The sequence below is a fragment of the Narcine bancroftii genome, chromosome 4, assembly GCF_036971445.1.
Source record: "Narcine bancroftii isolate sNarBan1 chromosome 4, sNarBan1.hap1, whole genome shotgun sequence".
In the NCBI taxonomy this organism is placed as follows: domain Eukaryota; kingdom Metazoa; phylum Chordata; class Chondrichthyes; order Torpediniformes; family Narcinidae; genus Narcine; species Narcine bancroftii.
Genome location: NC_091472.1, coordinates 98,432,481 through 98,460,213, shown reverse-complemented (window position 1 = coordinate 98,460,213; position 27,733 = coordinate 98,432,481). Strand labels below are relative to the sequence as shown.

At 38.4% G+C, this 27,733-nt stretch overlaps 1 protein-coding gene across 7 annotated transcripts in view; it reads right to left on the bottom strand.

Moving 5' to 3' along the window:
• The window catches only part of afdna (afadin, adherens junction formation factor a), a 310,032-nt gene that overhangs the window by 231,244 nt on the left and 51,055 nt on the right, over positions 1 to 27,733 (bottom strand). For all 7 annotated transcript variants that reach the window (XM_069932147.1, XM_069932152.1, XM_069932148.1 and 4 more), the window contains exons 2-3: positions 18,302 to 18,497; positions 1,959 to 2,074 (exon numbers count right to left, since the gene is read on the bottom strand). In XM_069932147.1, coding sequence (XP_069788248.1) covers positions 1,959 to 2,074; positions 18,302 to 18,497 — 312 coding nt within the window. The remainder of the gene's footprint in view (positions 1 to 1,958; positions 2,075 to 18,301; positions 18,498 to 27,733) is intronic.

The following is a 27,733-nucleotide window of genomic DNA, read 5'->3' as shown; positions in this document are numbered from 1 at the left end:
ACTTTCAATATTGCAACACCTGCTGTGTTTTTCCAGCACTTCTGTCTAATACAAGAATAGCCATTTTATAGGACCAGTAGAGAGGCAGCAAGGAGCTAAAGCTGAACCATTAAGGTAGTTTGCACACTGCAAGATATTGAATCCTGAAGGGCAAATGCATGCTGAGGAAAGGTTTTCAACCATTAAAATTGGGTAGGGAGGATCTTTACAGATACAATACCAACCTGAAGGATAAGAACAGAGTAAAAGTGCAAAATTATAATGAATATTTTTGAAATCACAATGGAAAGAAGTAATAAAATGCCTTTTAAAAAACCATCAAATTATTACAATTAAAGCCATTATATTGTCTCTATAAAGTGATAAGACCATGAAACAAAAGAGCAGAAAGAGGTTACTCAGTCCATTGAGTCTGCCCCGCTGATTCAATCAGGAACTGATCCATTTTCCCATTCAGGTCCACTGCCCAGCATTCTCCCCATAACCTTTGATGCCCTTACAATCAAGTACCTCCAAAACAGTGAACACAATGACAAGGATGTCAATAAAGAACATGGAAAAGATGGGGATACTTATAACAAATGCCTGTATCACAAGATAAAGAGGGCTACACATGGTTAGCACATAGCTATATAACGCCAGAGTCCCAGGCTCGAATCCACTGCTGTCCGCAAGGTCATTGTATGTTCTCCACCATGTCAGATTCTTCTGGTTTCCTCCCATGTTCCAAAGGTTACATGGATGTATGAGGGGAGTGAGGGCTTGTGGGCCAAAAGGGCCTGTTACAATATAGTATTATAAATTTAAATAAAATTAAACAAATGTTCAGGAACTCAAATATAAATTAATGCAATATTGTAACAACTACGAAAAATTGGTTTACAGATTAGGCAAGGGTGGAGCTAATATTTGAAAATAAATGATCTTTTGAAAAGAGCAAACTATTAAAGTATTACAGCAAATCTAGCAGTTTATGAGAGAAAATATTTAGAGATGGATCAAGTTGAATATACACTGAGCAGGGCCAGGCAGATTAGAACACAAAAAATGTACACCATTTGTTTTAAAAAGGAGGTAGTTATAGGTTAATTAGTTTGACATTTGTAGTCGGGAAAACCTCATTAAGGAAGAAATAGCGATCGACTTCTGGATAGAAATACTTCCATCACCCAGACAAATTCCTGGGTTGTCAACATCTCTGAAAATCTATCCTAGAGCCTTCATGTTGATATAATCATGAAGAAGGCTCACTGTAGCTCTATTTCATTAAGAGTTTGAGAAGATTTGGTATGTCACCAAAGACTCTTGCAAATTTCTTCAGATGTAGAGAAGAGCATTCCAACTGGTTGCATCACTGTTTGGAGATGCCAATGCACAGGAAGGCTACAGAATTGTCAACTCAGCCAGTACTGTCATGGGCATTAGTCTTCACTTCATTAAGGACATCTACAAGAGGTGGTGTTTCAAGAAAAGCCACCTCTATCATCAATGCCCTTCACCACCCCACTCTATGCCCTCTTCTCACTGTTACCATCATGGTAGTGGTACAGGAGCCTAAGGACAAGTACCTAATGGCGAAAAGAGCTTTTTTTCCCCTCTGCCATATGATTTGAGAGGACAATGAACCAGAGATGTTACCTGTATTAACAGAAACAATTTATAGCAATTTTACACTTGTAATGTACAATAATGCTGCTGCACATCAATGAATTTTATGACATTCATGACAATAAGTTTCAATTCTGACAAAATTAGGAATGGGATATGGGATAGAAAAGAGAGGCAGGAATGAGGTTTCCACTGGAAGGTGGGACAAGAACTAGGGACAGAGCCTCAAGGTTTGAGGGAGTAGATTTAAGATGGAAATGAGGAGCAACTGCTTCTCCTAGATTATAGTGAATCTGCATAATAGCTACATGAAATAACATGCAAAGCTATTTTTCTATGGCAGTTCTTACCTTTGGTGGAAGGAAGGCATTTTCATTCTTCAAAACAAATCTTCCCTCTCTATCATCCTTGTTCCAGTTTAATTGAACAACCAGAGGCTTCTCCTCCTTGTCAAGTTTACGCTCCTCTATAAAATAATAATCACACATCATAAGTAAATTGAAGCTAATTTATCATCCACAAAGCCATTATATACAAAGAAACCATAAGATGGGCAAACAATTACATTTAATTTTTTTTTAAATAAAGGTGGAATGCTGGAAATATTCAGGACGGATAAATCCGTGGAAATAGCGATGTTTCAGTTCAGTGAGCCTTTATCATAGCTAATATGTTATTCAACCCTAAAAGGTGACAGTTTCTCCTTTCACAGATGTTGCCTGACAAGCTTACCCAGGGATCCCTTAAAATGGAAACAAGTGAACCTAAATGCTACAACTCAGTGTTGTCATGAAAACACTTTTTGCATCATGAACTGCCAAGAGACAGGAAAAATTTTAACACCATATTTCAGATACCAAATCATGTTAAAAGACAATCTGTTGAAACATTTCTGAACTTTACTGCAATCATTAGATTTTTTAAAAAAGCAAGAAAGTTAGAAGAAAATATAATGATCAAAGTTTACTTTGTAGCAATAATCTTCAACAGTCATTTTGGTTTAATGAGATTTTCTCTCTCAGGTCCTATTTTTTTCTAATTAAACCCTCTATGATTGATGTAACTTTTAAAGAATGGTAGAGATTGGGCATTAAATTTTTTAAAGATTTATTTGTCAAGGGGAGTCTCGCTTCCTTTGAATAACTTTCAGTTAAATATGGTCTATCAAATACTCATTTTTTTTGTTATCTACTGATTAAAGATTTTTTACAATCTCAATTACATACATTTCCTAAGAGGACTGATAGAATTTAATTGATGTAATTTTTAATTAACAACCTTTCTATAATGGTTTAATATCTAACATTTATGATATTTTATTGGGAATGAGAGAGGCTCCCTCAGTTAAAATTTAAAAAAGCCTGGGAACAGAACCTGCAGCTTTCAATTCCTGAAGAAACTTTGAATGTAATTTTCAAATGGGTTAATACCTCCTCCTTGTGTGCCTGCCACTCTCTCCTACAATTTATAGTCCATAGGACTCATATGTCCAAAGTCAAACTATCTTGTTTTTATGTGGATGTATCTCCTTGTGATGAATGCAACAATGGAGATGGCTCATTAATTCGTATGTCCTGAACATGCCAGTCTTCAGAAATATTGGAACAAACTATTTCAAACTTTCTCTGCACTTTTCAACAATTAATTTTAAACGAAATCCCCTAACTGCTTTATTTAGTATTGTTGGACAGAGTGACATAACTTAAACAACATGTGAGCTGAATGTATTAGCTTGTGGCGCTCTGAGGAGCTGAAGTAACTCACTGCCACCACACCGATGGTTGTGAACGACAGTTTTTATTCAAATTCAGCGCGCCCCATGAGCTCAGTCACCTGGTGCATTGTGACATCATAATCGTTGCCCAGGGCACGCGCTGGAAGGGATGCTGGAGTCAAGAAGAAACCCCTGACAACGCCATCTCCTAATGGTTGCCCCGCCACGTGGCGATACAAGCGGGGCCGGTTCGCCATTAGGCTGTGTGCCACCACAAGCTTTTATTTTTCTTATGGCTAGGCAGGCAGTGTTGCTCAGATGGAGGGATGTTGGCCCACCTCATCATACTCAATGGCTACGTGACATCATGTCATGTTTAAATTTACAGAAGGTTAGATGCTCAATTTCCAATTTGAATTTAAATTTTCAAATACTGTGGGGTCCCTTTTTAAATTACTTCTAAAACCTTTGATTTGTTATTATGGTAGAACTGTTAACTAATGAGGTTAACTGGTAAGAATTCTGTCTCTTTTTGGCTAAATCGTTTCTTTCTTGGTAGTGGGTTTAGATTTTACTTTTTAAAAAAAAATCAAAACAATATAATCTGAGTACCTTGGATGAAACTACATGATTTATAAGTGTAATGTATATTTTTGAATTTTAACATATCCATATGTACTCTGTATTTTTGGATGTGAAATTTCAAAGTTAATAAAAATATTGAAAAAGTAATCTTAAGCAACTATATGGAAATACCTTCAATTCAACATGAAACGGGTTCTGAAGCCATCCAACTTTGCCAGTAACATTGCAAGTTGCAAAGTCAACAAATCTCATCTGCACTGGTCCATGAAGTTCTCAAGTTCTTTACTGTATCCTCCATAAACCTAAAAAGACCCATTCAATAGCAATTTCCTCTATCTGACATATACTTCCTTTTCCCTGATCCAACCTTCAATATCCTTTAACAAAGGATCCCTAAACTTTGCACACAGAGATAGGTAGGCTTCAAATTCTCAGGATCACACTGTTGAACTCCACCCACAATAAAGGATTTTTTTAAAATCCTCTAGCAGTTGCTCACAAACTACTTCTACAGGTCTTGTCTTATGCTGCTGTACTGTAATTTCCCTTCTGGTTTAGGGTTTTTTCTAAAGACCAACCTTTATTTTTCCTTGACTGTCCTGATCTCCATGATCTCAAAATTTTCACTTGTGTACTGCTGAAACCTGAAGCAAAACTTGCCAGAAAATGCAATAGAGAACAGACCAAAGTAAATATTAGTTCTTCACTGAAAGACTTGGGAAGGACAGTACAGAGCATGCAAATTCAGGTCACGATCATACCTCGGGGGGACTCAACGCCCCTCTTTGCAAATAGTTTCTGGACTTCTTGACATAACAAAATCAGAGTCTGTCCATGTTTGCAGCAAACCTCAAGCCCTATTATGTTGAGCACTGGTGCACCTTAGGGCTGTGTACTCAGCCTGCTAATATTCATGTTGCTGACTCACAACTGTACTGCCAGTTTCAGTTCTGACAGAATCATCAAATTTGTGGATCATATAATAGTAGCTGACTTTATCAGCAACAGTGATAAACATTACAGAAAGAAGGTTGAAAGGCTCATAAAATGGTGTGAGAACAACAACCCAACTCAACATGGTCAAGACAAAGGAGGTGATTGCGGACTTCAGATGGAGTCAAACATTCTCCACTGCACATCAACAGTTCTGTCGTGGAGAGCACAAAGTTCCTTGACAGGCATACCAATAATGGAATGCTGCACTCAACACCTCATTAACAGGAAGGCACAGCAGCACCTACTCTTCTCAAGGAGGCTGAAGATGGCAAGGCTACTAGCCTTTACATTCAGAAGTACAACTGAGAGTATTCTATCTAGCAGCTTCATTGCATTGTTTGGTAACTGTAAAGCATCAGACCGGAAACTGAAACAGAGGATCATAAAACAGTCAAGGGGATCACTGGGATTTCTTTCCTCTATATAGAGGACATTTACTGGGAGCACTGTCTAATTAGAGGTCAAGGAATTATTGAAAATCCTTTCCATCCAGTGTAGTATCTTCTACCTACTACCATCAAGAAGGGGGTACAAGAACATCAAAATCAGGACTGCCAGGCTGTGAGATGGAACAGTATCCTGTAACCATGAAAATCATCTCAAATATTTACATATATTTGATTATTTATGTGATCATTATCCACTGTGATTTGTATGTTTTTGTGTGTGCACCATAGTCTGAAGAGACACTGTTTTATCAGGTTGTACAATCAGATTATAATAAACAAACTGCATATCACTTAGTTGTCATTTCAATTATTTTATTTTTTAATGCAAAATGAATAACTAAATTTTCTACCTGCCATGGTGGGTTTTAAATGACATCATGGCCACTTTCTGCTTGTTGAGTAAATTTAATTAGGAGAATCAAATGCAATACGGTTCAACTGAAAAAAGCAAGATTATTTCTGAATACCAATATAAATTATCCAAGAACCTAACTAGGTTTTAAAAGAAGAGGGTATACTGAACAGGCAAGCAGGAAATGCAAAGAAAAAGAATGAGATAAAAGAAAATCAAAAGGGGAAGAGAGGGAAGTTGGAAGGACAAAAAGAGTGGGTTTAGTTGAGGAGAAAGGAGTATTAGATAATTTTACAAATGGATAGTTATTTTAATTGACCAAACTTTCTAGAAATTCTTCTCAAATTATGCAAGTCTAAGAAAATGGTGTCTTTTTGATAGTTCTTCCTTTAAAATGCATTTCTATTAAGTATTCCATATTGATTACATATATTTCAGCGTACAAGTCGAGCAAACTCTCAAATAGCTTGCATTCCTTTTCAAAGGGATAGCGAAACTCCAAGAGAATCTTGGTGGACTTTCACTCTTTTAGGGAATATCTCAACAGGATAAAATTAAGAATCTTAAACAAGTGAAGACTGAGGAGATGGTATTGTGACAGAGTATATAGATAGGTTTTTGGGAGATAAATTGGGAAAGGTTTGTTAGAGTAGGTCACATACAAACACTTTAAAACAGATTTTATATGAAATACTGGAGGTCTGCCCCATGCTAGACATATCGGCTCCACAGCTTTTGCAAGAGCTCTGGAGAGTGCTCAAGAGACTTCACTAATTGTTTGTTGTTTACAAAAGGCAACAGATGAAAGAGCATGTCAGAGTCACTGCTGTCTGGAAGAGAGCTTGCTGTTCTAAGAGGATCATGTGGTTTTACAAGCAGAGAGAGAATCCATCAGAGAGAGAGACAGATCTCTTATATAGTGTTACAGCCAGGAGAAGTAGCTGGGACTGGAGCAGATCAAGCTGGCAAGCTTGTAGAATGCCCCATTTGTAAGACAGCCTGATCACAGCCCTTGTGGTTCATGCAAGAGGAGAGGACTGGTTGTCTAATGTTTCACTTGGAATAAGAGAAACCAAAAGAACTCTGTGGTGACCTGAAAGAAAGAGGTTATCATCTGGAGAACTCTGAAGGGGCAAGTTTCATCAGCAAGACACTAGAGTAGCTGATGGAAGTACATCAGTTGTGGATGTCCTGGAAGAACAAATCTCTCTCTGAAAACTGACAAGAATCTTTCTGATCGGTAACCATTGACCTTTCAAGCACCAAAGCCTGGTGAACTTTATAGATGTTAAATTCTGTGCACAGTATAAGAATTGCCTGCAACCAGTGAACTTGGAGGAGTGAGATTGGATTGAGATTCAAAGAACTTTTCTGAACTCTCTCTCTCACACACACACACACACACACACACACACACACACACACACACACACACACCTGCATACATGCATGCTAAGAATTAGAAGGGGGTTAAGTTAGGTTAAGTTTATAGTAATAAGATAGAGTTTGATCCTATTTTTGTGTTTAAAGATAATTAAAAGCAACTTTTAAGTAACCATTTGTCTTGGTGAATATCTATTGCTGCTGGGTTTTGGGGTCCTCTAGGCTCATAACAGTATCCTTTAAGAATAAGCACCCCAAGTCAATGCCCAATACACTCATTCAAACCAAAACAATTATTTGTCTTTTTTTTGCTGCAGCATTTAAAACTATAACTTGGTATTGTGCAATGATTGATACAAAGATTATGATATGGCTACAGGGTAACAGTTTAAAATTCAGAGATAGCCCTAACCTTTAAAAAGGTGCATTTCTATTAAGTATTCCATATTGATTACATATATTTCAGAGTACAAGTCGAGTCACGAAACCCAAAGAAATCTCTTTCCAAAAAAAGGGTCAATTTATACTTTTGAGACCTTAAATTCAGCTCAAAATCAAATCCGCACTGATTCGGCATACAAGTCAACCCTTGAAAAACCACATTTGACGTATATCATATATTTTAGCGTACAATTTAACCCCCATTTTTCAGCTTAATTTTAAGGGTTTTATGATATATCTGGCATTCAAGTCTACCACCATTTTGTGGACTGTCCGGGTCTCCAAAAAACAACCCAAAAGTTTTAAAACACCCATATCGCAAGTAAAAAGCTGTAAATTAAGTAAAAAACCCTCAGCCATCCAGGCAGGAGCAGCACTGGTCCACGGAGCTGAAACAGCAACATAGTCCTCCTGGCAGTAGCAGAAACCTCAGCATACCAGGCAGCAATGGCGATAGCCCACGGAACTACAGCGCTGACATCGTGCTCCCGGTGGGAGCAAGAACCTTGGCAATTTCAGGGTCATAGGTAGGAGCGATTATGGCAGCACTCAGCGGTGGGGAGGTATCAGGGAGCAGCAGCCCCGGCAGAGGGAAGGTGCTTCCTGTATCGACATATATGCGGAATTTACGTCAATCTGGTTTTTTTTGTGAATTTAAGGTCTCAAAAGCATATCCGGCATACAAGTCAACTCCACCCCCCCCCCCCACCCCCACCCCCACCCCCCACCCTTTTGAGAACATTTTTAGGGTTTCATGACTCAATTATATGCCAAAATATACGCTAATTCAACCCTTGAAAAACCAAAAAAACCCCAACTGCAACAGATATTCATTGAGATTTTTAATGAAAACAACAACACATTTAGAACCCTTCAAAATCACTCTCGCTATCATTGTCTGAAGGTAAGATGGTGGCAAGCACATCCATACTCTCACTGCTTAAACAGTCATCATATGGGCCCCAGTCTGTATCTGATGAGGCAGTTTCAGCTTTGTCATCAGTGTCCCACAGTAAATCATCTTTCATGCCATCAATTTCACAAAAGATACTGCACTTTTTAAACTATTTTATCACAGTCTCTACTTTAACTTTGTCCCATGCCTTGAGCATGAATGTACACAGCATATCATGTGGTGAAGCACGCATTGCCCCGCCTTTTGTAAGCGACTTTACTGCATTCAACATCCATGTATTCCATTCCTTGTGCACATGGTCTTTGAATGGCTTATTCGAGCAGATATCAAGAGATTGCAATATAGATGTCAAAACAGCCGGGATAAAAGCCATGTATTATGTAGTGCTAATCTACTTTTAGTGTTCTCAGTTAAGTGGCTACAAAACAAATCCCAGACCAGCAAACTTCATTCTTTGTGTAAAACACCCAGCCGCCTGTTCCACACATTCTCAATCCATAGTTTTACACAATTTTCATTCATCCATCCTTTTTCATGAAAATGTACAAATATACCTGCAGGGAATTTCATTTTCAGTTTAATTTTTGTTTAAAAATTACCATGGGTCTTAACCTTGTCTCGTTGGCCATGCATGAGAACACCACGGTAAACCTGGTCCTTTCATGGTCTGTACTTCTGGTTTGCAGAGTTTTAACACCTTTTCATTCCACTGTTCTATTGTTGAACTTCCAGGGTAGTAAATTGGTGTTTCTGCTGATTCCGTATAATAAACTGGTGAAAACGTACAACTTTATGATCAAGATCTTTTGGTAGTTTCTGTGCAATTTTTGCTTTTTGGCATAATACCAGATTTTTCCTGTTCATGAAACAATTGCACCAGCACCGACTGTAGCCTCAAAATCATCACTGAGGTCTGGTGCAACTTGGCCCATTGCAATACAAATGTTCTTATTTTATTTCAGGTGACTATGTATCTGTCTTTCATTTAAATTTACTTCCTTTTTGGCATCTTTCATATTCAAAATTTGTTAATGGCATTATCTCACTTTTATCCATATGTATTTTGTAGTCTGATATTCTTCTATATTTTTCTAGCGTTCTTCATAATTTTTTCAGATTTAGCCAGTTTTCTTTGGAAATTTTTATTTATCATTTGTATCTATATAAGGTATAAATTCAATAATATACTAACTTAACAAACCATACAGAATGACGCAATAAATTTTTAATTTCTCGCCAACCACCCTCCCCCCAAAAGGAGAAAAAAAGAAAAAAGGGAAGAAAGAACACCTAATTCTACATATATTACTAACATATGCAGTATTCATTTACTTTTTTATAATTACTAACTGAGAGGGGTGGGAAAAGTGGAGGATGTGGATGAACTTTTATTCATAAAATCCATGTACGATTCCCAAATTTTATAAGTTTTCCATTCAATTTCTTAAACTACAAGTAATTTTTTTCTAAAAGTATAAAATTTTGCATTTCAATCTGCCATCTGTCTATTTTTACCAAATTCTCAGCTTTCCACGTTACTGCTGTACATTTCTTTGTTGTCGCTACAGCTATATTTAAAATAATTTTCTTGATATTTTTAGAATTTCAATTTTAAATCTTCTTCATGTATATTCCAAAGTAAAAATATTCTTGCATCTTTTTGTATCTTTATCTTCATAATTTGTCCTAACAATACACTCAAATCTTTCCAAAATTGTTCCACTTTCACACAGAACCATACAGAATGTAAAAAGGTCCCCATTTCCTTGTTATATTGAAAACAGTTATCTGGATAATTAGAATCAAGTCCATTTAATTTATATGGAGTATAATATAATGGATGAAGAAAATTTTTTGAACCATTTGATATCTAGTATTTGTAACACTCTCGTGACACAATTTTGACTATATTTCATATATTTCAATTTGACTAAATTACATTCCATTGTAATTTTCTTTTATTTTCTTGTAATTTTATATACATATCAGCAATAAATTTCTTGATTATAAATGTATCTGTTATTATATATTCAAATTGACTTTGCTCAGGGAATCTCAAATTTGTTCCTAATTTCTTTTTTAAATATGATTTTAGTTGATAATTTGCAAAAATTGTATTATTTTGTACATTATAAATATATCTTTTAATTGCTCAAAAGTTGAATAGAAAGATCCTAAAAAAACAATCTTTTATCCTCTGTATACCTTTACTATACCATTTATCAAAAAGAATTATTCAAATTTAAAGGAAGAAGTTGATTTTGTTTTAACAACATTTTAGGTAATTGATAATTTTTAATCCCTCTTTCCATTTGAATCCCACTCCATATTTTCAATATACGTTTTTAAATTGGTACTTCCATTTTTCCTTTAAATAATTCAATATTCCACTTATACAAAATTTGTTCTGGGATAGTTTCTCCAATTTTATTCATTTCAATCTGAACCCAAGTTGTTTTCTCAACCATTTGATAGCAGGAGGACAAAAATCTTAATTGAGCTGCTTTATAATGATTTTTAAAATTAGGTAATCTTAGTCCTCCCTGATCAAATTTCCATGTTAATTTTTCAAGACCAATTCTTGGCATTTTACCTTTCCAAATAAATTCTTGTATAATTTTTATTCAAACTCCATAAAAACATTTCTGGCACATGAACGGATAATGATTGAAATAAGTATTGTATTCTTGGAAAAATATTTATCTTAGTACAATTCACCCATCCTATTAATGTAATTGGTAGGTCTTTCCATCTTCTCAGATCTTCTATTTTTTTAAAATAGCAGTCAGTAATTTAGCTTAAATAAATTATTTATATTTCTATCAATTTTTCTTCCTAAATATTTAATTGCTTCTTTTTGCCACTTGAATTTTGTCAATCTGTGAATAATTCATATCAACCATAGGCATCACCTCATTTTTATCAACATTAACTTTATAACCCAATATAATCTATATTCTATTAATCTCATATTCAACGATATTTCTGGTCTTGTTGAATATACTATGACATCATTCGCAAACAAACTAATTTTGTGCTCTTTATTGCCCATCTCAAATCCCTTAATGTCTTTCATCACTTCTAATTATTTCTGCCAATGGTTCTATTGCAAATGCAAATAAAAAAGGTGACAATGGACAACCTTAACAAAAAGGTTTTGATATTTGTCTATTCGTAAACTACTTTTGCTTTTGGCTGATCATATAACACTTTTATCCAATTTAAAAGTATTTGGAATCCAAAATGTATTAAGTACTTTAAACAAATAATCTCACACCAATCTATCATGCTTTCTCTGCATCTAACATGACCACTAGTGTTGGTATCTTTCTATTTTGTGCTGCACAAAAATTTAACTATTATCTGCAGCCCTTCTATTTTTAATAAAACCAGTTTGATCCATTATTATTAAATTTTGGTAAAAATTTAGCTAACTGATTAGCTAACAACTTTAATACAATTTTATAATCAGTATTCAGTAGTGATAATAGGTCGATATGAAAGTTGTAGACAATCCCTTTCTTCAGAATTACTGTTATTAACGCGGTTTTGAAAGATTCTGGTAGGTCATGTACCTCTATCAAATGTTTTAATAACCCCTTAAATTCTTTATAAAATTCTGGTGGAAACCATCTTCACCTGGTGCTTTATTATTCTGTAATGACATTAAGGTCTCATAAACCTCTATTTCAGAAAAGGTGTTAGATAATTCTTATTTTTCATCATCATCTAACATAGGCAATTTATCGCAAATATTCTTCTATTTTATTTATCATCTTCCAAAGATTCTGATTGATAAAGTTTGGCATAAAATTCCTTAAAATTATCTTTTATTTCCTGTTTTATAAGTAACTTGACCAGTATTTTTCTTAGTAGCAATTATTGTTCTAGAAACTTGCTGTTTTAAATTGCCATGCTAATAGTTTGAGCCCTTTCACCCAGTTCATAATATTTTTCGTGACCTCATCTCTCTCCATTCTTTGTATTGTATTAAATCTTAATTTTTTTTATTCTAACAAAATTCTTTTCTCGTCATTTTTTTGTACTTGTATTTCCTTCTCTAATTTCATTATTTATTTTTCCAACTGATTCACCTTTCATATATTCCTTTACTTTTGAAGTATAACTTATTATTTGACCTCAAATACTTTCATAAAATCCCATATTATAAATTTACTCATTAGTTTCAAGAAAAAAATTCTGTTGTCTCATAGTCGCAAAATTCTTTTTTCTTCAGCAACGTTATATTTAATCTCCACCTATTACCTATTTTTTTGTTCTTCCTCTAATAAAATTGACAAAATTAAAGGTGAATGATCAGATAGAATTCATGCTTGATATTCAACCTTTTGCATTCTAGATTGAAATTGTGCAGAAATTAAAAATGTTTATTTGTGAATATGTTTTATGCCGAAAATAATGAAGAACAATCACTTTCACTTGGGTGAATTCTTCTGCATATATTGACTAACCCAATATCTTTAAATCTATTGCTATTTTAGCTACTTTATTTTTCATAATTTTATCACCAGACCTATCCGGTTTAGGGTCCAAAGTGAAATTAAAATCTCCTCCTAATATAATTTTTCCCTTAGCATTTGATAATTGCGTAAAAAAAACTTGTACAAATTTACCATCATCTACATTAGGTATATAAACATTCATGAGAGTCCATTGTTCAGAATAAATCTGGCAATTTACCATGACATATCTTCCCACTGTACCTACAATTCTGTTCAGTATTTTCACTGGTAAAATTTGTTTTTAATCAATATTGTTGTACCTCTAGCTTTTGAATTGAATGACGATGCCAATAATAGTTCCTATCCAATCTCTTACTAATTTTTCATGTTCTTTTTTCTGTCAAATGTGTTTCTTGTAAAAAGGCAATGTCTAATTTTGCTTTTTTCATATACACTATTAATTTTTTTCTGCTTTATTTGATTCTGTATCCCATTAATATTAATACTAATAAAATTCAGTTTTCCAGCCATCAGATCTCTTTACTAAATCTACTAACCATCCATCTTTCCACTCCCATCCCTCTAATTTTTAATAACAGTAATAAAAATATATTTCTTAATGTTTTGATAGATTTAGGGGTATTGAGAAAATGGAAAGAAAACCAGACAAAGATAGAACCCCTCCCCCCAAAGCATACGTTATTAAAATTATATCTTTTAAACCCTGATCTATACGAGTTGTCGTTGAAACCACATCAGCACTCATGATTCCGTAGGAGTTAGTCCTTCACTCCATATTAAAGCTGTGTTCTCGCACCAACCCTCTTTTCAATCTTCTTCAGCATGATGCTGAACCAAGCCATGAAAGACCCCAACAATGAAGACGCTGTTTACATCCGGTACCGCACGGATGGCAGTCTCTTCAATCTGAGGCGCCTGCAAGCTCACACCAAGACACAAGAGAAACTTGTCCGTGAACTACTCTTTGCAGATGATGCCGCTTTAGTTGCCCATTCAGAGCCAGCTCTTCAGCGCTTGACGTCCTGCTTTGCGGAAACTGCCAAAATGTTTGGCCTGGAAGTCAGCCTGAAGAAAACTGAGGTCCTCCATCAACCAGCCCCCCCACATCTCCATCGGGCACACAAAACTCAAAACGGTCAACCAGTTTACCTATCTCGGCTGCACCATTTCATCAGATGCACGGATCGACAATGAGATAGACAACAGACTCGCCAAGGCAAATAGCGCCTTTGGAAGACTACACAAAAGAGTCTGGAAAAACAACCAACTGAAAAACCTCACAAAGATAAGCGTATACAGAGCCGTTGTCATACCCACACTCCTGTTCGGCTCCGAATCATGGGTCCTCTACCGGCACCACCTACGGCTCCTAGAACGCTTCCACCAGCGTTGTCTCCGCTCCATCCTCAACATCCATTGGAGCGCTTACACCCCTAACGTCGAAGTACTCGAGATGGCAGAGGTCGACAGCATCGAGTCCACGCTGCTGAAGATCCAGCTGCGCTGGATGGGTCACGTCTCCAGAATGGAGGACCATCGCCTTCCCAAGATCGTGTTATATGGCGAGCTCTCCACTGGCCACCGTGACAGAGGTGCACCAAAGAAGAGGTACAAGGACTGCCTAAAGAAATCTCTTGGTGCCTGCCACATTGACCACCGCCAGTGGGCGGATAACGCCTCAAACCGTGCATCTTGGCGCCTCACAGTTTGGCGGGCAGCAACCTCCTTTGAAGAAGACCGCAGAGCCCACCTCACTGACAAAAGGCAAAGGAGGAAAAACCCAACACCCAACCCCAACCAACAAATTTTCCCTTGCAACCGCTGCAATCGTGTCTGCCTGTCCCGCATCGGACTTGTCAGCCACAAACGAGCCTGCAGCTGACGTGGACTTTTTACCCCCTCCATAAATCTTCGTCCGCGAAGCCAAGCCAAAGAAAGATTAATTTTTTTCTGCTTTATTTGATTCTGTATCCCATTAATATTAATACTAATAAAATTCAGTTTTCCAGCCATCAGATCTCTTTACTAAATCTACTAACCATCCCTCTAATTTTTAATAACAGTAATAAAAATATATTTCTTAATGTTTTGATAGATTTAGGGGTATTGAGAAAAAGGAAAGAAAACCAGACAAAGATAGAACCCCTCCCCCCAAAGCATACGTTATTAAAATTATATCTTTAAAACCCTGATCTATACGAGTTGTCGTTGAAACCACATGAGCACTCATGATTCCGTAGGAGTTAGTCCTTCACTCCATATTAACTCTTGAATTACTGTACTGTCTTTTGTTGCATTACATCTAAATAATCATAATCATTTACAAATTTTTCTTATTTATAGATCCTTCAGGTTAAAACTTTTCTCCCCAATAATCTCTCTCCAAGATTTTTTTAAAAATATTTCCTTTTTCCCTCTCTGTATTAACAGCTATAATGATTCAGTATTATCTCTCACTTCAAGCGTCACCCACTGCTTGTCTCTCTTTCTCAGGCAATGTCTGCAAACACCTTTGCCTCACTGGGTTCCATAAAGAATCTATTCTACCCATCTGGGACAAAAACTTTCAATACAGCTGGATAATGTAATACAAAGGTATAGCATTTCTTCCACAATACATTTTTAACAGCATTGAATTCTTTTCTCTTTTTCAACAAATTAAAATTTATATCAGGGTAAAAGATCTTATTTCCATTGTAAATTAGTGGTGATTGTCTCTCTTTCACTTGTTTTGCCACAAGTTCCAAGATCTTTTCTCTCACTTCATAACAAAGCAATTTAACCAATATCGGTCGTGGACTTCGATCTGGTTGTGGCTTCGGCCATAACGCTCTATGAACTCTTTCAATCTCAATCTCCTTGAAATTCAGTTACCCCCAAAGATTGCAGAATCCAATGCTGCAAAAACTTCATTTCCTGACCTGCATTGCCTTCTTTAAGTCCAACAGGAGCGGGGCCTCGGTGGATAGGTGTCGCTGATCAGCGGCAACCAGCATTTTTTTTGGTAAGAATTAAACATTATTTTAATGCTTTAAAAGCCTTCCCTTGTTGTTTGTTATTGTATAAAGTTACAAGTGATTTGCTGTTGCTATTGGGCTGTTTTTAAAAAAATGACCAGATCGCCAAAAAAAAAATCCATTTATCTGAAATAGGCCCAGTCCTGACCATTTCGGATAGAGTTATACTGTAATCAGAGAATATGCAAGCATTGTTTTATTATTATTATTGTTCTAGGGAGTGGGGGTATAATTACTTGTAGTCAGAAATAATTTGTTTAAATATGGTAAATGTATAAAGATGTATATATACTGCATGCATAGAAATTTTAAAATATTTTTTAAAAATTGGATTAAAGCCTTGTATAATAGACCAAAAGCCAAAGTGGTAACAAATAGAAAAGTTCCTGATTCTAGAATTGATTAGGTCTGATTCTGATATTAATGGTTTTAGAGTTGGTAGAGAGGAATACAAGATTAATCTATTTGTAAATAATGTAATAATTTATTTGACAGAACTAGAAAGGTCATTATGCAAATGATATTAAAGATTAAAAGAATACTGATAGTATCTGGTTATAAAGTAAATTGGAATAAAAGTGAGATTATGCCTTGTACTAGATGATTATACACAGTGTAAAGGAAATGCCCAAACAGACAATAACTTTAAAAATATTTATATTGAATTATAACCCTTTACTTAAGAAAATTGATTGTTTTTTTTAATGGATGGAATTACCTATAGCTTTATTGGGAAGAGTTAATTGTAAAAAAAACAAATATATTTCCAAGGTTACAATATCTTTTTCAAACATTGCCTACATTTATTCCACAGAAATCTTTTTAGGCAGACAATGCTTCATACCAAGTGTCTAGTTTATCTATACGGTCATTAACATACTTCAAACCAACCTCTGCAGTTTCCAAAGTATCCTCATTGCTGAAATTGATTGTAGGACTTTTTCAAGCTTAGAATCAATCTCTCATCAATCTTTCACTGCTGCATTTATTTCTCATGTTATGTCCTGTGCTTGCTTTTTTAACATGTCTGAAGAACTTTGTAGTCAGAGGTATTGTATCCTCTTTACCATTTTTAGCAGCTTTGGCTGCTCTGTTTGTTGTCATTTTCAAAAGCAATGATATTAAATATTGAAGGGAACAAGTTTAAGCTACTTAACTACTGCCTCCTACGCCATGCAGTTGCCAGTCCGGAAGTCGGAACTTCCTACCCAACATACCAAAGAGTACTCTCGCTAGAATGACTGAAGCATTCCTGAAGGCAGCTCACCATTACCTACTGAGGTCAGTGGAGCTAGGCAAAATAATATTTCAGCAGAAACTAGAAGGGCTGAAGGGCCTATTTTTGTACTGTAGGAGGTTCTGTGGCCAGTGCAGCAGAGTGAACAAAGCAGAGCTCAACAATCCAGTTCAATTTCAGATGAAAGAGATTTAAATGGCATCAGTTGTCAAACTTTACTGCATTTTCAAATTCACTGAAGCAAAATTATTTTATAAAATGCCAACAGTGATAAATGTCTTGCACAAATCTTGCAGTAATAAATTCAGAATTAAGACATAACTGGCATCTTCTGTATTTTAATATGACATGGGTTTTCAAAAAAAATTGGAGCTGCTCTAACGGCAGTGCTGTCGCTGTTGTGAACCCGGGAGAGTGGGGAGCAAAGACATAGCACTGTTCCGCAGGGTCCTAATGCTGTCAGCTCCATACAGATTTTAAACAGCCTGGCAAAAGGGCCAACGGTACTTTTTGAAAAACCGTGCAATCATGGGGTGGGTGGCCAATATGGTGGCGCCCATACTAGACAGTGGAAATTGAGGAGTTGCAGACCAGTGCAGGGCACCAGAAACAAGGAAAACACCCTCCCATTGAAAAGGAGAGCATAGGAGACTACACTACAAGACAGTGACCACAGCAGCAGATCAGCAAGGGGCTGCAGCACCCATAGATCTCAGGCTGTTGAAGAAATGGTTCAAGGAACCACACAGGCTGCAGGACTGATTCCTGGGAGCCAAGTGTCTGAATTGGGATTTGAGAGGGTGCTGAGGACATGAAGGGTCTCGGTCGTTGAAAGTTTCCTAATCATATAGGTGATTTGGATCTGGTGCTCAGATTGCCAATTGTTTGAACTGGATTATGTGCAAGTGCAGAGACATTCAATGTCACTGAAGGGATTCCTGTTTCTCTTTGTCCTATTGTTAGGGACATTGGACAATGCTCATGGCAACTCATTTGCCTTATAGCAGACACAAGCTGAAATATATCATGTTTATTACATTTTAAATATATTATTATGTGATAATATAAAGAATCTTTGAACTTTTGATATTTAGAAAAAAAAGTTCAGTAAAAACTTACCACCACTAACATGCACTTCATAAAGTGAATATTTAGGAGAAGACAACATCCGCATGTCTGGTCGGAATTTCTCTGCAAGAGTCTCGATGACATCTTGTGTTGTGGCAGTGCTGGAAACTCTGATGCATTTTGTTGCAAAGTTTCCTGCTATTTTATCTTGAAAATAAAATCTCATCACACCATGGAACTCCAAATCCTAGTAAATTAAAAATTAAAAATGAGTACATATAAATTATACCACAACTGCAAAAACAGTAATTAAATAATTTTAAAAAACACTTATTTTGAGAAACAGCTTCGCTTTCCTTGCTTTCAATTGGGTTAAAAGGGAATTAAGAATTTTTTGGAAATCTTATTCCCATAATTGCCCATTAAAAATTTTACATTTAAGCTACTTCAAAAAAAAACATGTCAGTTACATTATTGAGAAAAATGTCCTTCAAAATTTTAGGTTATATTCCCACTGTCTTTTTTGATGATTCAAGTGTCGTAGAATTGCACTGACGGCTTCGTCCCCGACATTGTGGCATCCAAGAGAAAAACAGTTCCACTGGCCCTCAACTTTTGCTTGAAATTCACACATTTTTCCATAAGACAAGATCAAAAGTGGTTTGTGAGTGATGCACAAACATGAATAGGGGAAGAGAGTAACAGAACTTTACCCTCTCTTAGCATTCATAACTCTAAAAATGTTCTGGTGATCCATTCTTTTTAAAAAAATATCTCATTTAAATTTTTGAAGCCAAACATGCAATCAACAAAAACAAGAAAAAAATTGAACAAAGTAAAAATAATATGATACATGATGTCTATAATCCCCCACCCCACCCACCCTCCCATGGAAATTTAAAGAAAGTACCAAAGAAAAGTAAAGAGAAAAGAGAAAAAGAGAAGTAGGGATTGTCAGGGATCCATTGTCTACCCCACAAATTTCACATTTTCATGATTTGCCTGAATCTCAAGGGGACGCTAGCGAAGGTCTCATGGGTGAGATTGGGTGCAATTAAAGATTTGCATTTTACAGATATGGCATCCATATTTTTAAGATGTCATACTTAGTTCCTAGGGGGAACGAAAGGGGTGGGGGGGGGAGGGAGGAAGAGAGAGAGAGACTTGTAAAGAGTTTGCAACTAGAAGAAATAATTGAGATAATGTGCACTTAGTGGTAAGCCAGATGAGCCTGGGAGACTGAGGTGTCTGCCGGGAGCCCAAGGTGTCTGCTGCACTTTTGCTCAAAGGGAGTAGTGAGAAGACTGATGGGCCACAATCCGAGTTCCTGAATGCTAAAATCATTCAAAATGTGGAAAATGGATTTTAAAAAGGCATTAATCTGCGGAAACCTCACATACCCGTATCTGACAATGCATGGAGGTTAGGAATTGTCTGCATGGCCTTATGATCCTAGATTAGATTCAAAATTGCTTTGGCCATAGAAGGAAGCAGATAGTGGTGGATGGGTGTAATTTTCATTGGCAGTCTATGACCAGTTGTGTTCTGTAAGGATCACAGGCAAAACCATTCCCACTATTAAGAACATCTACAAGGAACACCGCCAAGGATCCACATCATCCAACACATGCTCTGTTCTCGCTGCTACCATAAGTAAAGAAGCCACAAGACTCACACCACCAGGTTCAGGAACAGCTGCTACCCCTCCACCATCAGATTCCTCAACAACAAACTCAATTAGGAACTCATTTAAAGACTTTTGCACTTTATTGATTTTTTTTTCTCTCCATTGCAGAGTTTGGTCACATTTCTTTGTTTACATGTGTTCGTGGGGTACATTTTTTTGCACCTCCAAAAAGTTATAACTCAGCCTCGCCCTCAGGAAAAAGAATACAAGGGTTTTATATATGAACTGACAATAAATCTGAAATCTGAACTCAATTTTCACAACTCATTTGAAAGCCTTGATCTCAACATGCACAACAGGTTTTCCCCAATTTTAATAGCTGAACAAACGAAATAGACAAAAATATGTTGCAGGACAAGTTAATGGAATGCACCGTAGACCCAACCAAGTACAGCAAAAGCCTGGTTGTGTCGAGGGCCAGGTCAACCCTGCACACGTCGGGCCAAATCACTACAGCGAACAGCCAGCGCAGCAGGGCACAGGGGCTTTCCCCCCACCGCACAGAAGTTCCAGGAGTGCATTGCCGGGGATAGGCCAGGCCTCACATCACTCCCGTGAACCTGTCGCCACCCCTAAAAAGGAACACGCGTGGTTTGAATAAACGGTAGTTACTGGTTTACTTGCTTGGTGTGGACAGCATTTATTTCAGTTGCTTGGCCTTTAATAGTACAACAGTGGTGACCCTGAACAGATTCTAACTTTTTTAGAATCTACAACATGCAGCAAGATGAATCCTGCCGACTCATCCACAGCCCAAGCGGCTACCACCAACAGATCTCCCGCAGCAGTTTATGATGCAAATGTCCACTTGCCGCCATTCTGGGCAAACCAGCCACACAGCTGGCTGCAACGTGCAGAATCACAGCCAAGGACATGAAGTTCTGATCCCACCACAGCAGCATAAGTCACCCTGTTGGTCGACAACCCACCTATGGACAGCAAGTACACGATGTTTAAAAGGTTTTTGCTCATCATTTGAACTTAGCTGGCATGAACTAACACGCAGAGTCTAGGTGATTACAACCCCTCAGAACTGATGCAGGAGCTGGTGGCCCTTGAAGACGGACACACAAAGTGCTTCCTGTTTGAGGCCCTGTTCCTTTTCAAGTTGCCAATACACGTTGCCGCCGCCATCTCCAACACGGACTTTGCCGGACCTCATGGCGAGAGAAGCAGACTGGATCTTCCACACTCCGCAACCCGACTCCAACCACGTGCAGCCCATTTGCGCAGTGGGAGCAACAGCACAAACCTTGGCCACCTTGTGCTCCCCAATGGCGGCCATCGCAGCAGTCCAGTCACAACGCAGCAAACACAGCGACAAAACAGCAGGGTACAGTTGGTGAGGCCGCAATGTCCAGTGGTGTGCATGCCCTGCACCTTTTCAGGCAGCAAACCCAGTCTGATGCAGGAAATCGAGCAAGCTGGCCACCTTCAGTGGCCTCAGCGGTTGCCACCAGAAAAGGCCTGCTTTACCTTGCGACAGGAAGGTCCAGTGGGAATTCCTGATAGACACTGATGCAGAAATCAGCCTAGTTCCACCCACATTCTTTGAGTGGAAGAATAATGCCAGAGGCCTATCCCTACAGGCTGCCAACAGTTCAACCATCCCCACCTATAGGACTTGTTGCGTGACTATTCACACTGGGAACACCACTTTCAGGTGGACTGTACCATCACCTCATTAGGCCAGGTTCTCCTAGGAGTGGATTTCCTCCGGGCAAACAAACTCCTGGTCAACCTCAACCAATGCCGGTTGGTTAATGCCACCACCTTCCAGGTCCTTTCCCCCCCACCCCCCATCCCCCACCCACACAGTGCCAATACACTTTCCGGCCATTGGGAGTCCATGCTCTCAAACAAAGCGAGTACACCGCACTGCTCATCGACTTCCCCACTCTACTGGCCCCCAACTTCCACAATGCAGTACCAGCACATGGTGTGCAACACCACATGAGACAACTGGACCATCTGTGTACACGTGAGTATGGCGACTGCTCCAAGATAAGTTCCTCCAAGCCAAGGCCGAGATTGCCACGATAGAGGAATTGGGGATCGTCTGCCATTCCAACAGCTAGTGGGCTTCGCTGCTGCACATGGTCCCAAAGAGCAGATTCAACTGCAGGCTCAAAGACGCAACAGTACCAGACAGATACCCCATCCCACACATACAGGACTTTGTCACACAACTCCAAGGTGACCAGATTTTTTCCAAAGTCAATCTGGTGAAGGGCTATCTTCAGATCCCAGTGCACTAGACGACGCAAAGAAGATTGCCATAATCACCCCATTTGGCCACTTCGAGTTCCCGAGAATGCTATTCGGGTTGAAAAACACGGCACAAACATTCTAGCACCTCACGGATGAAGTGGCAAGAGATCTAGATTTTTGTGTACCTGAACGACATTCTCATTGCCAGCCCAGATGCCAGAACCCACAAAGAACATTTAAAACACCAGTTTGCCTGGCTGCAGACTTTTCGGGCTAACCAGCAACTCGTCCAAGTGCCAGTTCAGTTTGTCCACCATCGACTTCCTTGGGCACCAATTCTCCAGTGAAGGAGCAACACCTTTGCCTCACAAGGTCGAGGCCATTTGGAACTTTCCCAGGCCCAAAATCATCAAAAGCCTGCAGCAATTCCTTGGGATGGTGAATTTCTATCATCGCTTCCTGCCAGAAGCAGTAGCCAACATCATGCGGCCTCTCTTCAACCTTGTTAAGACAGGTAACAAGGAGCCCAGTTGGTTTGCGGAGACACTCCAGTCATTCGAGGAGTCCAAAACAGCACTTTCCAAAGCCACATTCACAGTACACCCGGATCAGACTTACCCTTGTCATTAATGACAGACACCTCAGACCAGGCAGTGGGCACAGTGCTGCAACAGTGGGTGGATCACCAGTGGTGACACCTCCGACCACCCGAGCTAAAGTACAGCGCTTTTGATTGCAAATTGCTGGTAATGTACTTGGCCATATACCATTTCCGGTACATCCTCGAAGGCCGAGTGTTCATGGTCTATACGGACGACAAGCCGCTGGTGCAGGCACTCGGACCCGATCAGTGAGGCAACAACAGTATTTTTCATACATCTCCGATTATACAATGGACATTGGCCACATTGCAGGGAAGTCCAATGTGGTAGCTGACGCACTGTCCAGGCCAACGATCTCAAAGGTGATGGATGGCATCAACACAGCTCAGTCGCCAGGGACCAGGATAAGATGCTGACACAGGCATAGCACACTGCCATCACCAGCCTATAATTGAGGAGTTTCGCCGAACTCAGGAGGCCCAACACTCAAACTGAACATGAAATTCAAAGATAAAAACCAGCATCTTAAACAAATAAAAAGCAAGTTTACTGATTTGAAGGAAAAGTTAACTGAATTTTGAAATTGAGGCATAAAAATCTAAAAAAATTTTTAAGAGAAATAAAGATTCAATATGAAAAGTTCGGTATTAGATTTAGATTTAAAGGAAAATTAGGCCTCAAATCCAAGATTATTTGAAACCAGCAAATGGCAACTAAAAAAAGATGTTATACTGCAGATGGCAAAATCTTGAGCAAAAATATCTACTGGAGTGGGAGAAAAAGAACAGGTTATGTTTCAAGTAGGAACCCTTCATCAAGTTATATCCTATTAGGATGCATCAGTACATGGTGCAAAATTGCTCTGCCAACAATGATAAGAAACTTCAGAGTTGAGAGTGTAGCTCAGACCATATAGAAACCCCTCTCTCCTCCATCTACACTTTCCACTGCCTCGAAAAGGGACCCAATATATTGTCTCATCCCACCCACTCTTTCACATTCCTCTCATTGGGAAGAAGATTGACAAGTGAGATCATGCACTAGATTCAAGACTCCTAAACAGCGTGTGTGTGTGTCATCCAGGACTGTTTTTGCTGCTGCATCATGTATTACTTGACCATCTTGGCTGCACGTATAATGACCTTACTCATTGTACCCGTGACAAACAAATCTGAAACGTCAACATTAAATCCTCCATTATTTTGATATCATTTTCAGATACAAAGTTGTTTCGATAAGTAGTTCTCTAGACTGAGGGTGCAATTAATGGTATAAAGATTACAGTGGCAGCACTGAGGGTAATTACAGTATGACTATTTCACTTTTTACACAGCATGCTTCCTAACTGGAAGGCAGTGCTATAGATGGTGGTGGAATTAGATAGTCACATTTTTTAACAAATGGGATTAGCAGAAAAGAGAAAAAGTACAGCACAAGCTGAAGGGGTTGTTCCTGTGCTGAGTATCTATCTCCAAGACTATTAATTTCAGCACTTTTCATGGAACATGGAAAATGGAAATAGTTTTTGACCAGTGCTTTTTCAGTATTTGTTTGTAAATCAGAGACAAAAATGGAAGGGAAAAAGCAAACCACGTTTCTAATCAAGCATTATGCCTGTTATTAAAGGATGATTTGTCAATACAGTACCTTTCCGGTCATCTAAAAGCTTGGAACCGGATGTTTTTCAATTAACTAGATTTTTCAGGTAACTGAATAATGCCTTTAAGCAGCCCAGTAGCATCAGCAGAACACTTGTATCAGTTAACGGAAGATCAGCCGTCACTGATTCCCAACACCTCCCCACTGCTGTTGCCAATTTTGCCCAGGAGTCAGAGGTCCCCTCTCCTGCCCAGAAGGCTATTCCCCTTGAAGATGCCTGGACAGTGGAGAGCCAAATACAATGGAGGGTAAAGAAAAAATTGAAAGAGAGAGGGAGGGAGGGAGTTACCTGAAACGAGGACAATCTCCCCATGGGCTGCCTGACCAGCCAACATCCTCCAGTTGCTCACTGTGTTTCGGCATGGACAAGAATGGCCGTGATGGCCTGTTTCTGTGCTGTAATTGTTATATGGTTAAATAATGGCTTGAGATTCCAGCCTGCTTCTCTGAGCCAGCATCTAGCCGTTCAATGTCTTTCCAGCTGGTTCTGAACTCTGTTATTACAAATTGGTGCCAACAGCGCATCAGAGCCCCACATGAACACATCGGGCAAAATAAATTTTCAACTTGTGATGTCATGTCGCTTCCGACAAAAAAGGTCAGATAACTGAACTTTTTTGGTTAACCGAATTTTGGATAAACAGAAATATACTGTATTATTCTAGAGAGATGCATTGAATATGTTAAAATAGTTAGGGGTGGGCACTTTAAAAGATGCAGCACTCAAATAGATAATACATGCAGTTCAAAAAACAAAGGTTACAGTGGAGTTACATACCAAGAAAGCCATATCAATATTTTCCATAATGTGAAGCCATGTCATCTGAGTTTGCATTAGGAAACACAAGTTTTCTTTCCCCCATAAATTCTGGAGATAGAATTTTATTCCTTATCTCAATTTTTGAGCAGTGATTTGTTAAGTGCGCAAGAGCAAATTTTCATAAACCGAACAGCCATAATACTAATGTTGTCTTCATTATGAAAACAATAGAGGGAAAATTTTAGCCCTATTTTAACTCGATGTGCTGATATAGGAGTGGGGCCAGAAAAATGGATGATTGAAAGAGGCACTGCAAGGGCTAGGTGCAAAGTCTCTTGCTCTATCTTCTATATACTTGTGATTGCCTAGTCAAGTTCAGCTCCAATGCAATCTGCAAGTTTGCTTAAAATACCATTGTCCGAATGACCAGAAAGGAGCCAGAATATAGGATGGAGATAGAGAATGTGGTTGGATGGTACCAAAACAACAATCTAGCTCTCAACATCAATAAGACCAATGAGCTTATTGCTGTTTTCTGAAGGGAGAGGGAGGCCAAGGGATCGCTCATCTGTCTGCAGCGATGGGATTAAGGTGGAAATGATTAGTCCCTTCAAGGTAGCATGGTTATCATGGCGGATAGAGAAACACTATTACAACGCCAACAACCTGGGTCAAATCTGGGACTATCTGTAACAAGTTTGTGTGCTCTCGCCATGTCTGTGTCGATTTCCTCCAAGCGCTCTGATTTCCTCACTCCTTTCAAAACATACAGGGATTGTAGGTTAATTGGAGTATTTGGGCAACATGGCTAGATGGGTCTGTGATCATGATTTATGTCTAAATCTTTCAAAATTAATTTACATGTATCTAGGTGTCCATATTTTAGAAGGCCTTTCTTGAAGCCAGCACTTGACGGAAACAATAAAGGCACACCACGCCTCTATTTTCTAAGGTGATTGTGGAGATTTAGCATGTTGTCAAATACTCCAAAAAGTATACCGACTGGTTTAGCGACTCAAGAGCGTAGGAGTCGTGAACACAGCCAGATCCATCACAGGCTCCAACCTCCCATTCACTGAAGATATCCATGCGAGGCACTACCTCATGCAGCCAACATCATAAAGGGCCTTCATCACCCTGGTCACAACCTCTTTTCGCTGCTACCTTTAGAAAGAAGGTACAGAATTCTAAAGTCAGCACCTTTAGGTTCAAGAATAGTTTTTATTCAATGGCTATCAGGCCATTGTTTTCACTTAGTACCACAAGCATAAACATCCCTGGGATTATCTAAAAGTTGTGTCTGCAGAAATGAAATTGTGGCGGCACACTCTCATGGCGAACTGGCCCCGCGGGGCAGCCATGGGAAGAGGGCGCTGTCAGTGGTCCTCCTTACCCCATGATTCCAGCCCAGCGGATTTCACAGGGCCATTCATGGGAGAGACTTTCCTTAAAGCAAGCGGTGGACGCACATTCCAAATGACCAATAATGTCGCATATGAAAAACACCAAAGCTGATTCTACAATTGAACATCTATGGGTCAGGTTTGCCACATACAGATTACCTCAATAATTAGGACAGAGTGTAATTAAGATAAGAAAACTTATAAAAGCAGGGTTAAAAAGATATAATTCTAGAAATACAAATCAGAACTTGAACAAAGTTTAGGTTTCAGGCCAATTAGAACTAGCAAAAGAGAAAAATTAATTAAAAAAAACTAGTCAATGACCATTCATGGAAAAAGGAACCAGTTAACATTTTGGGCCAGAGAGCCTTCTTCAGAGCCAAGGGAAGAGTGGAAGGTTAACTGTTTTCAAAATAGAGCTGGGGGAGCAGGTGCAAGACAAAAGACCAGAAAGAATGAAATACATCAGATTCTAAAGATCACTAATACTAAATTAGGGAAGCATTTTAGAGTCAGTTTTGCAGCATAGAAGCAGATCGTTTGGCCTAACTTTCATGTCAAAGTTGTGTACAGTAGTCTTATTTAGCCAATATTCCTCTAACCCTTTCCTATCCATGCACCTTAAATGTCTTTTAAATATTGTAATTGTACCCACCTCTATCACTTACTCTGACAGCTCATTCCACATACTTACCACCTTCTGTGTGGAAAAGGTGCCTACCAGATCCCCTTTAAATTTTGCCCCTCACACCTTGCATCTATGCCCTCTAGTTTTTGACTCTCCCTTCTCTGGAAAAGATTGTGACCAGTCACCTTTTCCAAGTCCGTCATGATATCATACATCTTGACAAAGGAAATTACAGTGGTATGAGAAAGGAACTGGCTCAAGTAAACTGGGAAAGCAAACTAACTGGAGGATCAGAGCAGGACTGCAAGATGTTTTTGCAAGTAATAAAAGGCATGCAGGATAGATATATTTCAAGGAAAAAAAATTTGTCCAAGGAAAGATGGTACCATTGTGGCTGACAAAAGAGGTGAAGGCTATGATAAAAGCAAAGGAGAGAGCAAACAAGGAAGCTAAAATTAGTGAGAAATCAGAGGACTGGGATTCCTTTCGACAATTACAGAAAGAGACAAAAAATGTAATTCGGAAAGAAAAGA